Here is a 20,694-nt window from a genome sequence, read left to right on the forward strand (position 1 = left end):
TTTAAAACAGATTTTCTGGATTAAACCCTTTATATGTACCATAAATCATTGTAAATAAGAAAGTAATGGTCCTCTGTGGAGAGCTTTGTCTTCATTTATCTCCAACAGAATGGCTGTTATGGGAGTTGTGTTGTATTTGTTGTGTGACTCTGACTCTCTGGCTCCCTCTTAGGGCACATAATGGAATTACAGGTGCTGTCCTCATTTTCAATACAAAGCTGCGCATTTTTTTGGATACCAGCAGGGTTAATGTCTCTGTGCTGTTCAGAATGTGGTAAATGTGGCCAAACAGATTGAAAAAGAAAAAGATTGCTCTGTAAATACTGTTGAAATGAGGTGTACAAAACAGCCCATTGCATTGCATTTCTCGATGTGTATTGCATTTCTCGATTGCATTGCATTTCTCGATGAGTGTGCGAGCGAGTGTGTTTTCTCACCAGATGTGACTGCACAATGTTTGCCGTTCTGCTGCATGCAAATGAATCAATACCAAATTCCACACTTCACACTTCAGTGTGCTCGGAGAGTGATTATAAAAACACTTCCTCTCAGTGTCTAGAAATGCTGAACCGTAAAGTGTATGCATTTAAATGAAGAGCACGCGTTATCCCAGCTTAAAGAAACAGTTTATCCAAAAATGATCATTTACTCTCAAGTTGTTCCAAATCTGTATGATTTTTTTGGTTCTGATTAAAACAGAAAGATATTTGGAAGACCCAAACACTTCTTGGCCACCATTGACTACCATAGTAGCAAAAATATACATTTCTTTGTTCTGTTGAACACAAAAGAAGATATTTTGAAGAATGTGGAAAAGCAAACAGTTCTGGTGCACTTTTGACTACCATTGCAATTTTTCCTACTATGGTAGTCAATGGTGACCAAGAACATGTTTTCCTCTTTATTTGTGTTCATCAGAATAAAGAAGTTAATACAGATTTGAAACAACTTGAACATTGCATCTTCAGCAATATCTTGCTGTATTGAACAATGTATTTAGTGACCAACTTGACGACAAATTAATTGTTTACTCTATTCCAGACTATATGGACATTTATGTCAATAACGGCACAGATACTGTTAAAGGGAGAGTTCATCCAAAATGTATAAATTAGTCATATGTTACTAACCCCTGATGGCTTTCTTTGATCTACTGAAATCAAAACCCTGATCATTTGTTTTTTTTCAATGGGAGTGGATGGGGACCCTTTTTTCAAGCTTCAAAAGCACACAAACGCTTCATAGCAGAACTCCATGCAAATCATGAAGTATATCTCCATTGTCCTGAAGGGGTACAAACATGTTTTTCATTTATTATTTTAATGTAGTTTTTGTCTAAACTATTATTATTGGATAAACTATCCTGTAAACAAAATGGCTTACAGCCTGGGTAATTTTTTCTGTAAGAGTTGTAGAATTGTTTTTAATATTTCAAGTTGCAAGGAGTAATGTTCATAAACGAAATCCTATTTGAATATGTATATATTCTTACATGAATATCTGCTGTCTCTAATTTGCCTTTCCATTAGTTGTACTTTATTTAACTAAGTTAAATTTATGTTTAATAATATACGTTTAAGACACATTGATTGTGGTTGATGACTGATCAATGAGGAAATATCAAAGGTTTAGGTTATCCTTCTAGTAATGAATGGATCTCATCACATAACAGTTTAAAAAAGGAAGAAACACGTCTTCGATGCCTCTGGTCCATTTACTGACCTCAGTCTAACTTGAGGATTTAGTGTATGTCTGTTAAATGCTTTCAAATGAGCAAGACTGATTACGCACTTCCTGCCCGCTTTTTCAGCGCTCAAGATAATTGGGTGCCTGTGTAGGTGTATCGTGGGGTTATTTCCATGCTATTAGTCCATCAGTCCAACTGCTTGATTTCGCCTGCCTGTTTCTTCGAGCGAAACAGTGTGCATGGTAATTAAAGATGCATTATGCAGTGAATATCAAATATCTGTTTGATGTCATTGGAGCAAGTTGAAGAATTGTTAATAGGATTAGAAAATGAATTTCACATTCACTTTTTAAATACGAAGCATGTCTCATAATGATGATCCGATCGCACTGATAATACGTTTGTTGACAAAGGCATTGCGAAATGCAATGTCCAATTAAATCAAAAGGGTCTTCAATAGACAGGAAATTGTACAGAAAACAATATGAAGTCTCTTCTTTATCTGTGACTATTACAGTGACACTAGGAATAAGCAGACGAACAAATAGATTCATGGGTGGAGGAAATAACAAAATAATTGCTACAAAAGAAGGATAGCCGTTTAAGCCCAGTCACATTCAAATCTTAAAAAGAATTCATTAAGGCATTTATAAAACATGCTTCAAGGATGCTGAATAATGCATTAATGCCAAGGGTAAACTGGCAGCACTTCAAGAAAAGCTTTTAGCTACGTGTCAAAATATTTCACAAATGCTAATGATCTGACACCTATTTCCGCTTAAGACAAAATGAATTAAGCAAGCTTTATGGTAGAGGATGCTAGCAAAAAATGAATTCCCTCTATACACACAATAAATAAATTTACTCTTTAAATGTGTTGAATTGCCAGTTTGTGCATTAAAGAAACGTTATTACATTAATTATTACATCAAAATGATGAACACGTTTAGAAATCCTAGGAGGATGCAATTCAGTCATTATGCTTAGGATAGACGACGCCCTGTAAATCTGACAATTATTATAACAATAATGAAATGTTTCCTTTCAACCTCAATGCCGTTTAGACATGTCGACTAATCCCAATCCTATGAGAATGTCCTCAGTCTTTCTCGCAGAAAAGGTGAAGCGTAATGTGTGCCCTTCGAAGGCCACATGTTCTGTCTTTTGTGATTTGTGAGAATCTAAGAGTATCAGGTTCATGTGCAACATTCAGATCATGTAAATGCTGTTAAAAGTTCGGAGTGGTCGGTTCGCAAAGTATGCACAGGGAGGTGTCGCGTATGTGTCAAACACAATGGATGAGTCAACATCCTCTCAGGCAAGCACCTACACATCGACGCTGGCAGCCCGGGCTCGAATCTGATTCACCCTTACTTTCCATCCACGATCCTTCAAAATGCAAGCTCTTGTAGTACACCACCATCACTAAAAAAAATCACCTTTTGGGTTATAGTAATGTTATTGAAAGGCCTTAAATATCGAATAATAACACTCAATTATTTTCATTTATTCAAGCAGTTGTGCTTCACAGTTGAGAGCAACCTTTCTCTCTAAAAGGATTTTGTCACAAGTCATTGAACATTGAATATTACCCCTCTAATCTCCTCAGTGCAGGGAAGTGTGTGCCGCACGATGAAACGGTTAAGGTGCGCTGAAAACGTTCTGAATTCATTTTCTCTCAGTGTTGCTCTCTTCAGTTGCTACAAACTTAATTTCTGCATTGGCCGTGCGAGAGGCCACGCTGCTGTCCCTCACTTTGTGTCTGAAGAGGAACGGGAAGGTCTTCCTGAAAGACTTGCGGAAGCTGGCCCCCATAAAACCATAGACAATGGGGTTGATAGAAGAGTTGGCGTAGGACATGCAGTTAGCCCACGTCTTGATCTTATAGGTTGCATAGTTCGCCTTGAAGTTTGGATAGAAAGACTGGAAGAGGACAAAGATCTGAATGGGACCCCAGCAGATGGTGAAGAGGACAACAATGACCACTACCATTTTGGAAATCTTACCCCTAATAGAGATGGTTCTCTCTGAGAGCAGGTGGACCTGAAATGAGACAAGGTTATAATGAGACGAGGTTATGACAGGGATCCGAAATATGTTGATACAATTGTCTCTGTGTTTATACTTCCAGTGGTTTACAAAAGATTCAAATTCAAAACAATCAATCTTTAAAAATCTTTATTTTAATCAATGTCAATAATGTACATATTGTATATAAATGTTATGAACTACATAAAAATTAATAGTATTTTTCCAAATATTTGAGTGTATTTACTTCTGTCTTTTATTAATTGATATTTATATATAAATGTACTTGCTTCCTAAATGATTTTTGTTCATTTTCAAAAAAAAGTGACGTATTGCAGTTTTATGTCGCTTGTGACTACAATACTGTAACAAAAGCATAAAGTAGGGCCAACATAAGATGGTGATAATGTGATTCCAAGCAATTATGTTATATGGAATATAAAACAAATCACGAAATGACTTACTGATCCAAACAGGTGCTTAAATAAATCATTGTCACATGTTGAATTCAAAATGATTCAAAATTGAATTTGATTATGATTTTTTTATTCTAACATTTTAAGTATTTTAAACATTTAAGTTTGAATTTTTTTGTATTTTCTCAATTAATGTAAAACCGATATTTTAGTTGAAAATTATATTTTCTTTTATTGTTATTTTTACATACTTATATTATACAGTGAACCTATAAAATACCTGTTTTAAGTTTAAGATATAGCTAGATGAAAGGCCGATTTGTTATTTATTTATGATTTAGTTTGGCTGATTCTCTGTCTGAAAAAACATTTCTTTTAATTTTCTCTGTCTGAAAAAATCGCTAGAAAAGAAAGACTCTTGTCAACATCCTGGATCACATGTCAAACAGAATTAGAGTGACTCAGAAGTAATACTGGGCGAAATGTTTCAGGTGAGACCAAAATAGAGCTTTTAAGAGCTCTTAGGACAAAATTCAAAGCAAATGTCTGGGATAAATCTATCACTGCCTACGCCTCCCAAAATCTCTACCTGCAGTGAAGTGTTTTTCTGGTCAAATCATACTGTCTGCGGGGCTTCTTTTCATATTCACTGACTAACAATCTTAAAACAGAAGGATGAACCGAAGGTGGAGAATACCAGCAAAAACACTGCAAATGTAATTGTAGCACTGTATGAAAATTGTGAAGCACATCTTGATTATTTTATAGCAAATCTGCCTAGAGGCACGTTCCACAAAATACAGTAGAGGCTCAAACTTACATTTCCAATCTATTATTATTTCATCTAATACTTAGAAAAGATGTGCTTAACCTTTCGAAAATGTCAATTGTCAGCCTTTGGAGGTCAATTGAAATATTATATAAGCCATTTATTCATTTATTTTATATTAGGTTTGCATTTTTTACAATCCTCCAACCAAAATGTGTGTTACATTGTGTTGTTGCATTTTGTAATGGAGGAAAAATGTGCATATAAATGAGATACTTCTCAAACTAAAATGCTAAGATAATAATTTATCTAATGTACAGCTGGAGAAAACATTAAGGGACCACTCTTTTTCACTGTTGAGTGAAAAAAAATCGCTCAACAGTTTTTTATTGTGTTGTTTATGAATAATATAAACTTGATTTCTTTGCAGTATTAGAAAGCATTGCATCTTTTTTATTTTGACCAGTTTTCAGTTTTTGCAAAAAAAGTAGTTTACAGAATGTAAATTGTCAACACAGTCTCAAGGGAATTCGTGACATTGTCACAAACTGTTATCTAGTAATTTGTGTTCAGCACGACTTTTAATCTAACGTATTTTAATACGCGGTCTCTTTCATAAGTATAAATATATAATGCAATGATGGGAATTCATACCTATTTTTCAAAGTGACTCATTCGTGTGAATTCCTATTTCCTACGATTTCATTCATAGGATGTCGTTAGGTTTAGGGGCGGGGTTAGAGTATGCATTTATCATTGCTTTGTCACCTCGTGAAACTCACGTTTTTAGCTAAATTAGTTGCCTCTGTGATTTCAGGGTTTGGGGTGAGATAAGGTGTTGGTTAGCCACTTCCTATTATATGTATGACTTCTTTTGATATTGGGTTATGAATGTACATACACAAGGGGCCTGGGACATTTAAATATAGCTTTAATAATACGTTTTTAAATACATATTTGTTATGCACCATATTTTATTTGACAGGTTTCAGCAGCAACAACATAAACGTTATATGGCCCATACTTAAAGGAAAAGTTCTCCTCAAAATCACAATTGGGTTATTTTTTACTCACTCACCTGACGTTCAACATGTTTTAAGACCTCCCGGCGTCTTCTGAACACAAATAAAGATATTTTAGCGACATCCAAGAGATTTGAAGGCTTCATCATAGACATCATGGTAATAGTTGTTGTCATGGTCCACAAAAGTATTCTCGTAGCTTGAATTTAGTTTGAAGGGGTGAGAATACTGTATGTGCGAATAACAAACCAAATTAACACAGTTGCGCTCAGGGCGTGTCCGAATCCGCTTTTGCTAGTTTAACGACAGGAAAACGGTCGGCGCCCGGGTGCATGGTCTAAACGGGTTGTCCCACTTCTCTTATAGGTGACATCATATGAAAACCACACTTTTTCTGTGTTTAAGTGCTACAATCAGGTCCCCGATGCATCTATCAACCCAGAAAACGTGAAAAATAAGAACCCAGTAAGTTTGTTTTGGTGTGCCTTTCCCTGCAAGCATGTGAGAAGTCGAGCCGTTCAGATTTAGCTCCGGTTGTGATGTTCAAAGCTGATTTTCTTATAATGATACCGCCCCTCCGCCATTGTTGTTTTCACAACTGAAAGCGCTGTACGTGACGCCATTGCTCGTTCGTGGACAAAATGCAATGTAATCGCTGCACAGAGTCCAATCCTAGGAAGGGACAGTCGTGGATTTATTTTATTTTTAGTGGAAATCCCTCAGAAACCACAAGTAAAAACCTGCTTATTTGCGCGAATCACTTTAAACCGGAGTGCTTATTCAACTTGGGACAGCACAAGCAGGATTAGCTTCAAAGTTGTTCCTCAAAATAGATCGAGACCGAGTGAACGAGACAAAACTGCCGATGTGAGTAATATTTATATCAACAGTCTGAATTGACGTAAATGTACCGTAAATATAGCAGGACTACCTTAGTATATGATAGCGAAGGCACGCTTTTTGTTTTGCTAATGAATAGGGGCGAACACTGCAGGTTAGTTTCTCTAATCATGTTTAGACCATGGATGCACAAATGTTTGTTAATATTAAACAACGCGGCACAGGACGGGAAAATGAGAACTGCGCCACGTTGTGTGATAGACTGACAGGACAGAGGGGAAGATATTGATTAAACTTGTTATTTTGGTTTGTTTTTCACACATAAATATTCTCGTCGCTTCAAAAATTTCAATCCAGCCACAATTAGCTGATGGACCAATTTTACAATGTCTTAAGTTCTTTTCTGGACCTTGACAACAACTATAACCACGATGTCTATGAGGAGGCCTTGAAATCTCTCGGATGTCTTTAAAATGTATTTATTTGTGTACCAAACAGGTCGTGAGGTTTTTCAACATGTTGAATGCATGTGGGTGAGTAAAAAATAACACCGTTTTGAATTTGAGGTGACCTTGAATCGAATATTGAAATCGAATCGATAACTGTAGAATTGCTTTAATTAAATACAATTAATATACAGTAAAATAATAATATAAATTAATATAAATTAAACAGACTGGAAGTCAACTTCGGGCCAGACGCTTGCGTCCAATGCAAGCGGATATTCTCAAGAGAATATCAATGATGTTTTATTTGTTACATCATGCTAACTATTAACACTGCATTTCTTTGCTGTTTGAAGAAGAAAAGAAGCCAACATATCGCATGGGTTCTCGAGAGGAAAGAGACCTGAATTATAGATCAAAGCTCAGCCTTTCATAACCCTCATGGATGTCATTATTAATAATCATTCTCACCAAAAATGACTCTATATGGTGTATCAGGTATAGATAATTAGTCACCTAGTGTAAACAGTCCTGAGCATCATACCTGATGGTTGTTGTCCACAGGTTCAACAGAGGCCTGTCCTACTCTCTTCAACATGAAGGAGTAACAGAAAGAAATGGTAAGGACAGGGAGTAGATACACAGCTATGAACTGATACAAGATGAAAGCCTTCTCATGGGTCTTTGAGGGGAACCTCTCCATGCAGTATTTTCTTGGCCCATACCAATAGCCATCCTCAAGCCTCTGGTATATGAAGATCGGTATGGAAAGAATGAAGGAACCTAGATGTGCGTAGTAGGAAGGAAAATGTTTTGTTGAATAATTTACAATATACACAACGTTTTGTGTTGTAACGTTAAAATATTAACCATTACCATAACCGTTACAACCTTATCATTAAGATAAGGTTGGTAAGAGATGATATCGGTCTCATTCGAATGTGCAGACTTTAAAACAGTTATTCAGTATTTTTCAAATAAAGTAATGGTTCATGGCTCATAGACCTCAATTTGCATGACTACAGATGTTTTCTTTTCTTCTTTTGATTTTAGAAGCAGAAAGGAATGGAAATTATGTTGTGGTAGCGGGTTAAAATGGCTTTAAAATGCTATTAATTGATTCAGATGTACAGATTTACATTTTTCATTCATTTGAATGCAAAGCTATTTAATTGAATGAATTATCATGTACATTTAGTTATTTTGCAGACGTTTTTATGCAAAGCCACTTACAAATGAGGTAAACAATATAAGCATTTGAAACAACACTTAAAAAATTGATTTGTTGAATTTACTTTAAAAAGCTGCGTCGAGTGGTTCCACGCAAGAATATTATTTAATGTGAACAAATAACACTTTAGTTTTATGAAAAAAAATGTAAATACGTAAATTATATACAGCCTTACTGCACGTAAATCTAAACACAATGTTTCAGTTACTTAGATTGTTTATGTACTGTGAACAAGAATGAGTTGTGTAAAACTAACAGAAGCGACAGTTCATTTTTTTGAGTGAACATAAGGACAGTAAAAAGCATATTTACAGTAAAAATTGGTCGAATATAGCCCAGCACAGTATGCCAAGCTAAGGATTTTTTTTAAGGATAGATAGAGTAGAAAAGATAGAAAAATCAATACTAATAGGTCAGGTGTTGACGGAAGAGGTGTGTTTATTGCTGATTCTTAAAGATGGCTACAGAATCGGTTGATCTTGTAGCAGCGGGCAGATCATTCTACAAATGTGGAACAGATCCAGAGAAGGTAGGCGAGAGTGATTTTCTTCCCTTTTTGGGATGGTACTACAAGGATTTACTTTTACATCGGTCAAACTGTTTTATTTCCCACAAAATTTTACCCAACAGCTCAACTTTTAAATCATTATTAAGAGTGTGTTTAAATGGCAACGATCAAGAGGAAAACTGAAAAGTTTTTCCTTAGCGTTTTATGAAAGTTTTGCGTAGCCTATACACCACACTACGTGCACACACATGATGCATAAACCCAGTTTTAAGCCAAAAACATTTTTAAACATCGTCAGTGTGTGTGTATGTTTAAAGTGTAGTAATATCCACTGGTCGTAGTGGTGCAGTAAATCTATTTTTTGCCGGAGAAACTCAGTACTGGATGTCGCCATTATTGTTTTGTATACTTGCGCATACAGACTGAACAAGTAATACGTATGCATATGACGTTATCGGAAAATTTAGTTTTTAGAGTTTACACAGAGACAATGAAACTTGCACTTTGACCCCCATTTCCCCCCGGAATGCAAAATGCATAAAACATTTAAGTATTTAGTTGAAAAGGGTCTTGTGTAAATCGCCTCTAAAACTTTTACAACTTGGGGTAAAGGAGACAGTTCTAAAAAACGTTTTTTTTTGTACTTGCTTACTGCAAGATTTAAGATCAATAAAGAAAGAAAGTTATGGAGCTTTAATGCACTTCAATACAAAAGCAGAATGTAGCATAAATGTCTTTATAATTGTAATTTGTGATTCCAAGCTATACGAATCATAATCAAACTGACTTACCGATCCAGATACAGATGCTTACAATCATAGCGACGCGTGGGGTCCGGTGGTGAAGGGACTTCAGAGGATACACGGTCACGTAGCAACGGTCTCCACTCATTGCGGTCAGAGTGATGCATGTTGCCTGTACAGTCACCTACACATTGCCAAATCTTGTGTTACCATTTGTTCTTCTCACTATGAGTTTATTTAAGAGCTCCAAAAGGACACAATAAACTGGATTTATTGTGAAAAAAACCTAGCACATCAAAAACGGCATAATTCTTTCAACGCAAACCAATCTTCAGCTCGACTCGTTGCCTTGTGAATTAATTCTAAAGAGAAGAAAAACAGCCATTCATTCGTTGTTTGTCTGGTGAATTAATTGATCTGAAGTATCTGATTGCTAATATTAAATGAAAGAATAAGGTGGGAGAACAGCCTTTCGGGAATAAAGTCAGCCATCGGACGGGGTGTTTTTTAGCAAGCTTAGCTTTCCTTTGATGCAACAAGTGTGAAGAAAGAGATGTTCCATTATCCTTGGTGGAAGGTATGTAAGGATTAAACAGAAAAGATGCTTATGGCAACAAACTGAGGGGGTGCGTGTAAGCATACTGTGTGTTTGTATGACTCGGTAAGCTTTACAATGGCTTGTGAAGTATATCAGCACAAAGAGTATGGGATTTGTGGTTACAACTGACAGCTGGTGCTTGGTTTTGATGTAAGCTGTTAACTGAAACGGCTAAACTAATGCAACAAAGGGTTTACAAAAACGTTTTCACACAAAAGGTTGACACCAGTGACATTTGATTTAAAGGGGCAGTTCACCCAAAAATAATCGTTTATTCACGTTCATATCATTCAAAACCTGCATGACTCTTTTTTCTATGGAACTCAAAAGAAGATATTTTGAGAAATGTGTGGATGCAATTGAAGTCATTGAAGGCCAATGTTGTTTGGTTAACGACGTTCTTCTAAATATCTTCTTTTGTGTGCTGCAAAAGAAAGAAAGCCATACAGGATTGGAATGACTGAAAAATTTACTTTGGGGTGAACTATCCTCTTAAATCAACTACTTTTTTTGCTTTATTACATTTTATTACAGCAGAAACACGAGCTGTCAACAGACTTTACATGCATGGACATACAGTTGAAAGAAAAAGTATGTGAACCCTTTGGGCTTACTTGGATTTCTTCATAAATTGGTCATAAAATGTGTTCTGATCTTCATCTAAGTCACAACAATAGAGAAACAGTCTGCTTAAACTAATACCGCACAAACATTATACGTTTTCATGTTTTAATTGAACACAACATGTAAACATTCATAGTGCAGGGTGGAAAAAGTATGTGACTTCTCCAAGAGCTAATTGGAGCCAGGAGTCAGCCAACCTGTGGTCCAATCAATGTGATGAGATTGGATGTGTTGATTAAAGCTGGCCTGTCCAATAAAAAACACACACCAGTTTTGAGTTTGCTGTTCTGAAGAAGCGTTGTCTGATGTGAACCATGCCTCGCACAAAAGAGCTCTCAGAAGACCTACGATCAAGAATTGTTGACTTACATAAAGCTGGAAAGGGCTACAAAAGTATATCTAAAAGCCTTGATGTCCATCTGTCCACGGTAAGACAGATTGTCTACAAATGGAGAAAGTTCAGCACTGTTGCTACACTCCCTAGGCGTGGTCGTCCTGTAAAGATGACTGCAAGAGCACAGCGCAGAATGCTCAATGAGGTGAAGAAGAATCCTAGAGTGTCAGCTAAACACTTACAGAAATCTCTGGCACATGCTAACATTTTTGTTGACAAATCTATAATAAGGAAAACATTAAACAAGAATGGACTTCATGGGAGGACACCACGGTGGAAGCCACTGCTGTCCAAAAAAAACATTGCAGCACGTTTGAAGTTTGCAAAAGAGCACCTGGATGTTCCACAGCACTACTGGCAAAACATTCTGTGGACAGATGAAACCAAAATTGAGTTGTTTGGAAAGAACACACAATGCTATGTGTGGAGAACAAAAGGCACAGCACACCAACGTCAAAACCTCATCCCAACTGTGAAATATGGTGGAGGGGGCATCATGGTTTGGGGCTGCTTTGCTGCCTCAGGCCCTGGACGGATTACTGTCATCAATGGAAAAATGAATTCCAAAGTTTATAAAGACATTTTGCAGGAAAACTTAAGACCATCTGTCCGCCAACTGAAGCTTAACAGAGGATGGACGATGCAACAGGACAACGACCCAAAGCATAGAAGTAAATCAACAACAGAATGGCTTCAACAGAAGAAAATACGCCTTCTGGAGTGGCCCAGTCAGAGTCCTGACCTCAACCCGATTGAGATGCTGTGGCATGACCTCAAGAGAGCGATTCACACCAGACATCCCAAGAATATTGCTGAACTGAAACACTTTTGTAAAGAGGAATGGTCCAAAATTTCTCCTGACCGTTGTGCAGGTCTGATCTGCAACTATAGGAAACGTTTGGTTGAGGTTATTGCTGCCAAAGGAGGGTCAACTAGTTATTAAACCCAAAGGTTCACATACTTTTTCCACCCTGCACTATGAATGTTGTTGTGTTCAATAAAAACATGAAAACATATAATGTTTGTGCGGTATTAGTTTAAGCAGACTGTGTTTCTCTATTGTTGTGACTTAGATGAAGATCAGAACACATTTTATGACCAATTTATGAAGAAATCCAAGTAAGCCCAAAGGGTTCACATACTTTTTCTTTCAACTGTACATGTCTTATACCAGCTTTAGTAGGACAGCATCTGTCCTACTTTTACCCTGGGTCAGGTGTTTCTTATGAAACAGCGAATATGGACTGACTCATATCTTCTGTTATCTACAAACAATGAATGATGAATCATTATCCTGAAAGGCCAATCGAAAATAAGCTCTTTCTTCATACAACCCCAAAAGGTCCAAAAAAAGAGATATTTTCTACTTTATAATAGACTCAAGATTCTTATAAAATAACAACCGCGCTCACGTCTTTCTTTCAAATGAAGCTGGAAAGGATTAGTTAATTTTTCGTTGCATGAGACCTCTCGGTATATTGATTTTCACCTAGGAACATGGACTATTGTACAACTCTTAATCAGTGAACGAATCCATTTATTGCCGCTGAGAGAAACTGTTGACTACCCTATTGACTGCAGAATCCTTTCAGCATAGATTTGTGGTACATTTTTCCCTTCTTACTTTTTCCTTCACCTGTCTTTACCAGGGCCTCGTGTATTGCAAAACAGACACATTTGTTAACCTCACATCATCCTGGACATTACGAGCCCATTCCCACCATCGTGCTGAATCGTTCTCGTTGCTTAATCGTTTCACTCTGTGCCGATCCATGCCAGCCGGAATGTAAATGGTTTCATTTTCCAATGCAGGGCTGATAACAGATTTTTTTTTATGTAAACACAAACCCATCACGGGGTGCCTTGGTAACACAAGAGACTGAGCTTTAACGACTAAGCGCGCATTCATTAGAAAGATTAGCACGGTTAGACAACCGCACCGAAAGTTCAGAGCCGAGAACAGTTTGTTATCGTGTCGAACCAGGCTCACTTGAAAACATACTGTAACTGTTACTGTTTCAGACTGTGCTCTGAACGGTTCGGCAATATGGTGGAAAAGCGCTCTATGTGTACTGGACATGGAGATGAATTTGCCATTATCTTATAGAAAATGGTATAAACTATAAAAAATTGTGTAGACTCAACAAAAAAAATAACTCAAACAGTTTGCATCAATATTTTTGAGTTGTGACAACTAACAAAATTAAGTTCATCCAACAAACTATATTGGGTCAGACTGATTACTTTTTTCTCTTTACCAATTTAAAAATTGTTGCTCATTATTGAAATTATTAATTTGTTCCCACTTTATTACAGTGATTTAATCAAAGACACAGGGTGCATATAGACGTATTTATATTATATCTCAAGTAACAAAATTGTCGATAACTAATAAAAGCAAGAGCTGAATGTGCCTGTAGCATCTTCAATGAGATGCCTTTCGAGTAAAACAGCATTTACGGTCATTCTCTTTAAGCCTAACCATATCCTAAGCAAATGCTCTATCCTTGAGGACAATGGTAACCTCTCAAAATGCAACCAAAACCCTTTTAAATGCCTAGAGAAAAAAATAATAAACACAATTAAGTCTCAAGCTCTTCTCATCTTAATAAAAATCCATAAAATAGCTATTTTAAGTATTTCTACATTATCTCTCATTATCCAGTACCATGCAAAGCATGATGGGAAATCGAGATCCTCAGCAATGCTATACTTTGATACAACAAGCATCAGTCATGTACCCTCAGCTGTAATAGATTAAGTTAATTGATTGAACATGAGCACATTTATTTTACGCTTTTCAAACACATTTATTTTACGCTCTTTTGATTTTTTGTCCCAATTCATTAAATTAAGTTAAACAACAGATGCTATGAATAATTTTTTAGAGTGTAGATTATTGTAGTTGTTCACTGTAAATATATTTTTACAGACTTTTATTGTTTTATAATACAGAATTTTATTATATTTTTGAAATGCTCTAAAAACATGACAGAAATAATCTGTAAATTTACGCATGTAAAATAATGTAAAAAAGTGATACTACCGTAATATTATCGTTTTCCCCCCACACAGGAATGTTTTACAGTGTTGTTTTGCATAATTACTTGCATTAATTTGCATGGTGTATAGTGAAGACCCATTGAAGACTGGTACTAGTAGCCAATGAGATAGCAGTAATGAGACATTCTGCTAAACCTGAATCATGGAAGGGATGTTTATCTTAAAATAATTGCTTATCAAGGGGTTTATGTCTGCATGAACCAGACGTTACGATCAACTTCCAGATTGTGTCGTATTTCTAAGTAAGTAAGAACAAAGGGTGTGGATGGATTTTTTTCACTGCGAAATGATTGGTTCTCTGCTGTAGATAAATCGGTCTTTCATTCAGGAGCCAGCAGTTGACTGACAGTTAAAGGGGAGGGATTAAATCATGTACAGTCCGAACCGTCAAACTGATGTCATCAGAGAAGGATCACCGTTCCGGTACTTTATTCGATTTTGATGAAAGATTATGAAGGCGAGTTTTTGTTTGAGTGGATTGCTGGATGAGTTGTTAAGGACAAAACTAATGTGCGCTAACAAAGTAAATAGGGTAAATTCAGATTTCATGGGGGTAGTTGGGGGTAGTTGTTAAAGTGTATGGTTTCTGTATAAGTCTGTACACCATTTCACTGTATGTAAACATCACATGGATGTCCAAACAGCCATCTGCTTTGTATGTTAATATTCAGCAGACCTACATCATTACACTTTTAAGTTATACTCCAAGGCAACATAAATGCAATTTTGTCATTACGCACAAAGCACTGAGCACTTATTTTTCTAGTTATTATGTTCTTAAAATGCATTTTCTCACGTGTTGTACTTACTTGTTGGAGAAAAGCCACAAATTTGCACATGAAGTCCCCGAATATCCAGCCGGGTAGAGGATAGAGTGTGGCGGTAAACGGCACACAGCAGAGCAGGAAAATGATGTCAGTCGCAGCCAAATTAGCTGAAGAAAAAATATATGTGTAACACCATGTTAAGGACAATTGGAAGTGCAGAAAGACAGGAATTATGGGAAGCGGGTGGGGAGGGGGTCGAGCTGCTCTGTATGATAAACCGAATATGTAATGTTCTGCATGTTGTATATTGAATGTGCATACACCGTTCCTGCAGTATAGGTAGGAGGGATTCTGTCTGGGGGGGCTGTTCTGTATGATATAGATGTTATGACAGAAAAATCTATTTGGGCCATTGCTGGTGTCAATCTGATTTTAAGGCCCTGTCATACTCAATTGATTAAATTCTCTTCAGTTTGCAAACACATTCCAAGTAGATATAGATTGATTTCTGTTTTGCTAACTCAAAAACCAATCTACTGGTTAGTAAGTCATATAAGTTCTTTAAGTAATTTCAAAGCAGTTCCTCACAATCTTGCCTGTGAAGTGGTTTTCAAGGATGTAATAGTGCTTATACAAGTATCTGTCAGTTATTCTTCCTGTGGCTTATGAATCATACTAACACAATTTCAATAAGTGGTTTAACTCTCATTTGTGTCTTGAAAATTGCCTGCCAGTACATCATCCTGTGGCTAAATGAATCACTTACCACAAGTATTTTGCTAACCCGCTGTCAAAAAGGTCTTTGACCTTCAAGTTGCTTTTCAGGTTCATTTGCTTTGAGATGTTAATGCAAAATTAGATACATTTCTCTATTCTTATCTTTAAATTAATATTCATACTTATTGCCTACATGGACTTTTAGAAAATAAATAAATAGCTATCTTTCACACATAAAATGCACTAGTTTTAACATAAGAGCATGACGAAAGTATTAAAACAATATTATGAATGAACGAACGAATTTACAAAAATGATAACAAAATAATACATTTTAAAGAAGGAAATAAATCATCTAAATTAAAAAATAATATATAGAAATAGAAATAAAATAATAATAAAAAATTCTATATAATAACTAACTAATAATTCTAATAATATTATAACAATAACTTACTAACTTCTAATATGAAAGTATTCAAATTATACAAAAAATGTAGTAAATCAATGTTTAATCTCTTGTGAATCTCCTCTAAATTTTAACTTGATAAAATTTGGAAACATGCTGGGCGTTTTAAGCACAAAGGCTATTAACTTTAACTCACCAATGTAAAAGTTAGTTGCGGTCCTCATCTGCCTATGCTTGGAGATGACATAAATGACCAGCGAGTTCCCGATCAGCCCCACCAACATGATGAGAGAGAAAAAGAGAGGCACCAGCCAAGCGTCCGTCAGGAAAGGATGCTCCTCTTCCTCTGTATCCTCCATGCTGGAGTTTCCAACAGAACTATTCATTAGCTCAGTCGAGTTCCAGTCAAACATGATGTTACACTCGCTTGTAAAACAATTTAAAAAAAGATGAAAATACAAAGTCTTCTCTTTCAGAATGTGACAAAATAATCACGGCAACACATTCTAAATCTGAAGTTGTATTTTCACCTCATTCTTCTGCCTGACGTAGTTTCGCAGATTGTTGAGATTTTGCTTTGCTTCTCTTCGGCTCTTTAAAAAGGAGCCCTTGCGAGCAGCATCCACTCAAACTCAAAGTGGATTCTATCCCATTGGCTTTATACACAGCTTGCGCACGTGGGCAACAGAATGATTGTAGAATGAAGAGCTGATGTCAGGTCGCCTAGCAACAATTTTAGGGCTCTGTCTCTCATACCGTCGCTCCGTGTAGCGGGAAGGCAAATATATATGTGTATACTGCAATACACATAGCTTAAAATATGTCATACGGCGATATGTTTTAATGTATAATTCACATCTACAAATTATTGGTCACGTCACGAAAACACAGTTACTCTTGCTTGAGACGCTGCACTCAATGTAATCACAAATGGCCGTGGTTTCTCCTGGGTCGAGTTCACGTTACATTTTACTCACTGTTGGTGCCATTTAAATCAAATTCAGACTGAATAAAAAGTTCAATCAGACCGAAACTCTGGGAAGAATAAGACCACAATCACGGCTGAATCACAAAGTGACTGCTCACATTAGAGCTCAGCGGTCTCGCTGAACTTTGACGAAGACACATTGACATAAAACTCCCACATTCTCAATTCAGAATAAAGCGACACTTCAGTTCATCCGCTCTCCGTTGCTTTCTTTGATCCTCACAATGACATGTATAATTACACATATTTATTTATTATCAGCAGTTCGTGCCAAATCATTGTGTATATTGTATTTTTCCTTGTTCATAAAACGCTCAACGGTACTTTAAACTGCATGAACACACTCCTTTCATTCTTTCATTGTTTAACATGGGCATGCACAATAGAAGATGAATTATTTATCCGGCAGTTGTTGTGTTGCGGTGCATCGTGCTACACCTTGCAGTGCAAGCTCCCAACATTTGGAAACTTTGTATGCCTGTGAGGCGGTTTGGAAGGTCACCACTACAAAATACAAATGTGTATTCTGCCTCTGGCATTTCGGAGGTGTCAGGGGATGAGGGCTGTTACAGCTCAGCATTAGGATATACTGAAGGGCAGAGTTGCAGAAATGATCATGTTCACAATGCTCGGGGGAATCAAGCCTTCTATGAATCTTGACATCATCTGACTGTTCCACCAGAGGCACAGACTGCATTATTTTGTTGGTAGGAAAGAAATAATTGGCTGCGTCTATACAGCTTTTAGATAGGAAATATGTATGCCTCGCAGCAAACTGGACACTCAAATGTATCAAAGACAACACCTCTAGTATCCAGAACTAAATACACAGCAGACACTATTGCTGCAGGTGCCCAACACGCTCTTTAAATCTGATCTCTCTACACATGGGTGTAATCTTTTTTAAAACAAGTATTTTTTGTTATTATATCTATAACCTTTGTGGTGAAGAACATTGCTTTGACCTTTTCACAGTCAAGAGTTGCATCCTGACTGTGGAACATAATCTAATGTGGCCCAGGGGATTCAACAACTGTGCAAAAAAATCTCCAATTCTATTGAATATATGCTGTTTTGCACTTCTCCTTCGTGCCGTTCGCCTGAAACAGATGTTAGCGGATAGCCACTAGTAAAAACTGAGCTTCAAATGCTTGTTTTCCTTTGCGAATTTGTCATTCAAAGACGCCCGTTGTCACAGTTCATGAGACAAACAATTAGGAAAACTGGGTGGAAGGTAATTGATTCTCCACAAGTTTTCATTTTACAGCAGCCTTATGTTTAAGCCCAAATAGGATGGCGAACAAAGAAACTTTTTTACCATGCAGCTCGCAATATTGAGTCGACACAGATCATTTAATTGAAAGCAATTTTACAGATATTTCTCTGGCATATTAATTAACTTGATTGTTTATGTTGACTTGGAAAAGAGGTTCATCGCAAGCCATACTGAAAAGACCAACTTAGATGGTAAACCACCTGGTTTATCCGGCTTTGTGCTTGTTTGATGTTGATATAGTTTCAATTGTGTATTCGACAGTGTGTGTGTGTCTGTGGGCTTGTTTTTTTAATATCCCGGTGGGGACCTAAACCTGAATGCACACCAACACATGGGGACTCGTGTCACAAAAAAGCGTATAAATCGTACAAAACAATATATTAAAGAAAAAAATATGCAGTTTGTACTGTATAAAAAACACTCCGCCAGTGGACTGTCCCCCCAGAGATAATAAACCAGACATGTGTGTGGTGTGTGTGTGGACTTGGTTTTTATATGTAAGTGGGAACCTAAACCTGAATGCACACCAACTCATGGGGACCAAAATGAAGGTCCCATCGGGCACAAAAGCTCATAAATTGTACAGAACAATCATTTTGGAAAATATAAAAATGCAAAAAGATTTCTACGATCTTTAGGTTTAGAGGTTAGGGGTAGGGGATAAAATATACAGTTTGTATAGTATACAACTCATTATCCGCACGGATATAATAAAACACACATGCATGTGTGTGTTTGTGTGTGTAAAATTGCTCTTAAACCATTGTTTACTTGTTTAAAATTAGAAGTGTGAAGTTCAAAAGGATTTAGCGTGCATGCTTGTTATCAGAAGAGGCTAAATGGGGTGTAATTGTTGGCCATTGTGGTTACTTAGCAACCACTCCCTCAAAAGACACACTAACTTATATAAATACAACACGCATGCACTTATATATTCTTTATTCTTTCTATTGTGTTTTCGTCCCTATAGGCAGCTGCCATGGTGCTTTAATTTTTAGGTGCAATTAAGAATCACACCAAACGTCTACCTATTTGTCAGCTTGTGGAGTTTTATTTGTAGATTTGTGGATGATGTACAAAATAATCAGTACTCCATGCAACAGCAAAACTGACGGCTGTAATTCCTCACTGACACGGTCCCTAATCACAAAGCCAAAAGAGAATCTGTCCGCCGCATCAAGCCTAAAGCGCGTCCTCTCCAGCCTTCCCCTAACTTATTCATCACCATCTCTCCAATTACTGCACTGACTTCATTCAAGCTGTTTCTTATGTGGCGTCCAGATTGTTGGAATATCTGGTCGTGGTAATTCTCCCCACTGTTCATCTGACTTCTGACACATAATGTGGGAATATAAGGGGAAAGTGACCTATTTGTCAGATTTCGTGAACCATCCACGAAATGTGACCTCTGCATTTAACCAATCCAGAGAGTAGTGAACACACCCACATTTATGAAAGCAGGTAAGGTTATGTCATCCAAAATTCATTATCATCAGCAAATCACCAACATGCTTACACTCAAAAAAAATTTTTGCTGCCTGTTCAATTTACTTAACTTTCTTAAGTTTAATCTACCCAACTTTTGAAAAATGTGGTCACAACATGCATACACAAACGAGTTGGGTTGTCTTAACATAAATAGTTATAATTGGACAGAGGACTTATATTTCCCAGCATGGTTTGCGTATAACAGCAGTTATTTTCTTAAAAAAAGTGTTATTTTCAGTAAAAAGAAACACTTGTTAGTGTTTAATGTTAATTTATCTTTCAGGTTTTAAAGAGTTTATTATATTTTGGAGTTTTGTGGTTAGCATTGTTCAGATAAGCGTTGCCTTTGGTTAGATCGTGGGCGGTTACAATCCTTTAATAGTAATTCTGCTGAGTTCTATTGATTCAATATCTTCTTATTGAAGTTAAATGGAATAATATCTAATTAATGTTTAAAATGTTTAATATAAAAAACATTCGAAAGAACATATCATTTTATTTTAGTGTAGGTAAGAAGGAAATTAATTTAATCAAGACTTTAAAAAAAGTAAGTTCATGCAATAAGATTATAATGAATAGTTTCAAACTAATTACATTTTGTTGGAGAAATTTAATTCAATTAAGTGGAAAAGTTTATATAAGTTTGTAAATACTTACAAATCATGTCAGATGTCTAAAAC

At 36.5% G+C, this 20,694-nt stretch overlaps 1 protein-coding gene across 1 annotated transcript; it reads right to left on the reverse strand.

The window, feature by feature from the left end:
- Positions 1-3,355: 3,355 nt before the first annotated feature.
- On the reverse strand, positions 3,356-16,675 carry kiss1ra (KISS1 receptor a). The gene is made up of 5 exons (XM_056742285.1): positions 16,459-16,675; positions 15,179-15,303; positions 9,739-9,874; positions 7,753-7,991; positions 3,356-3,730 (listed from the first exon to the last, which is right to left on the reverse strand). The coding sequence occupies exons 1-5, from the start codon at positions 16,673-16,675 to the stop codon at positions 3,356-3,358; spliced, it is 1,092 nt and encodes a 363-aa protein (XP_056598263.1).
- Between the last annotated feature and the right edge of the window lie 4,019 nt (positions 16,676-20,694).

Source organism: Triplophysa dalaica, chromosome 3 (genome assembly GCF_015846415.1).
Source record: "Triplophysa dalaica isolate WHDGS20190420 chromosome 3, ASM1584641v1, whole genome shotgun sequence".
Taxonomy (NCBI): Eukaryota; Metazoa; Chordata; class Actinopteri; order Cypriniformes; family Nemacheilidae; genus Triplophysa; species Triplophysa dalaica.

Bases quoted from the DNA above. Each gene is read 5' to 3' on its own strand.
- kiss1ra (XM_056742285.1), bottom strand. From the start codon at position 16,675: ATGTTTGACTGGAACTCGACTGAGCTAATGAATAGTTCTGTTGGAAAC. The intron at 9,875-15,178 runs GTAAGTACAACA...GGCAATGTGTAG, and splicing joins TTGTGGCTTTTCTCCAACAA to GTGACTGTACAGGCAACATG. The intron at 7,992-9,738 runs GTAAGTCAGTTT...ACGCACATCTAG, and splicing joins AAGCATCTGTATCTGGATCG to GTTCCTTCATTCTTTCCATA.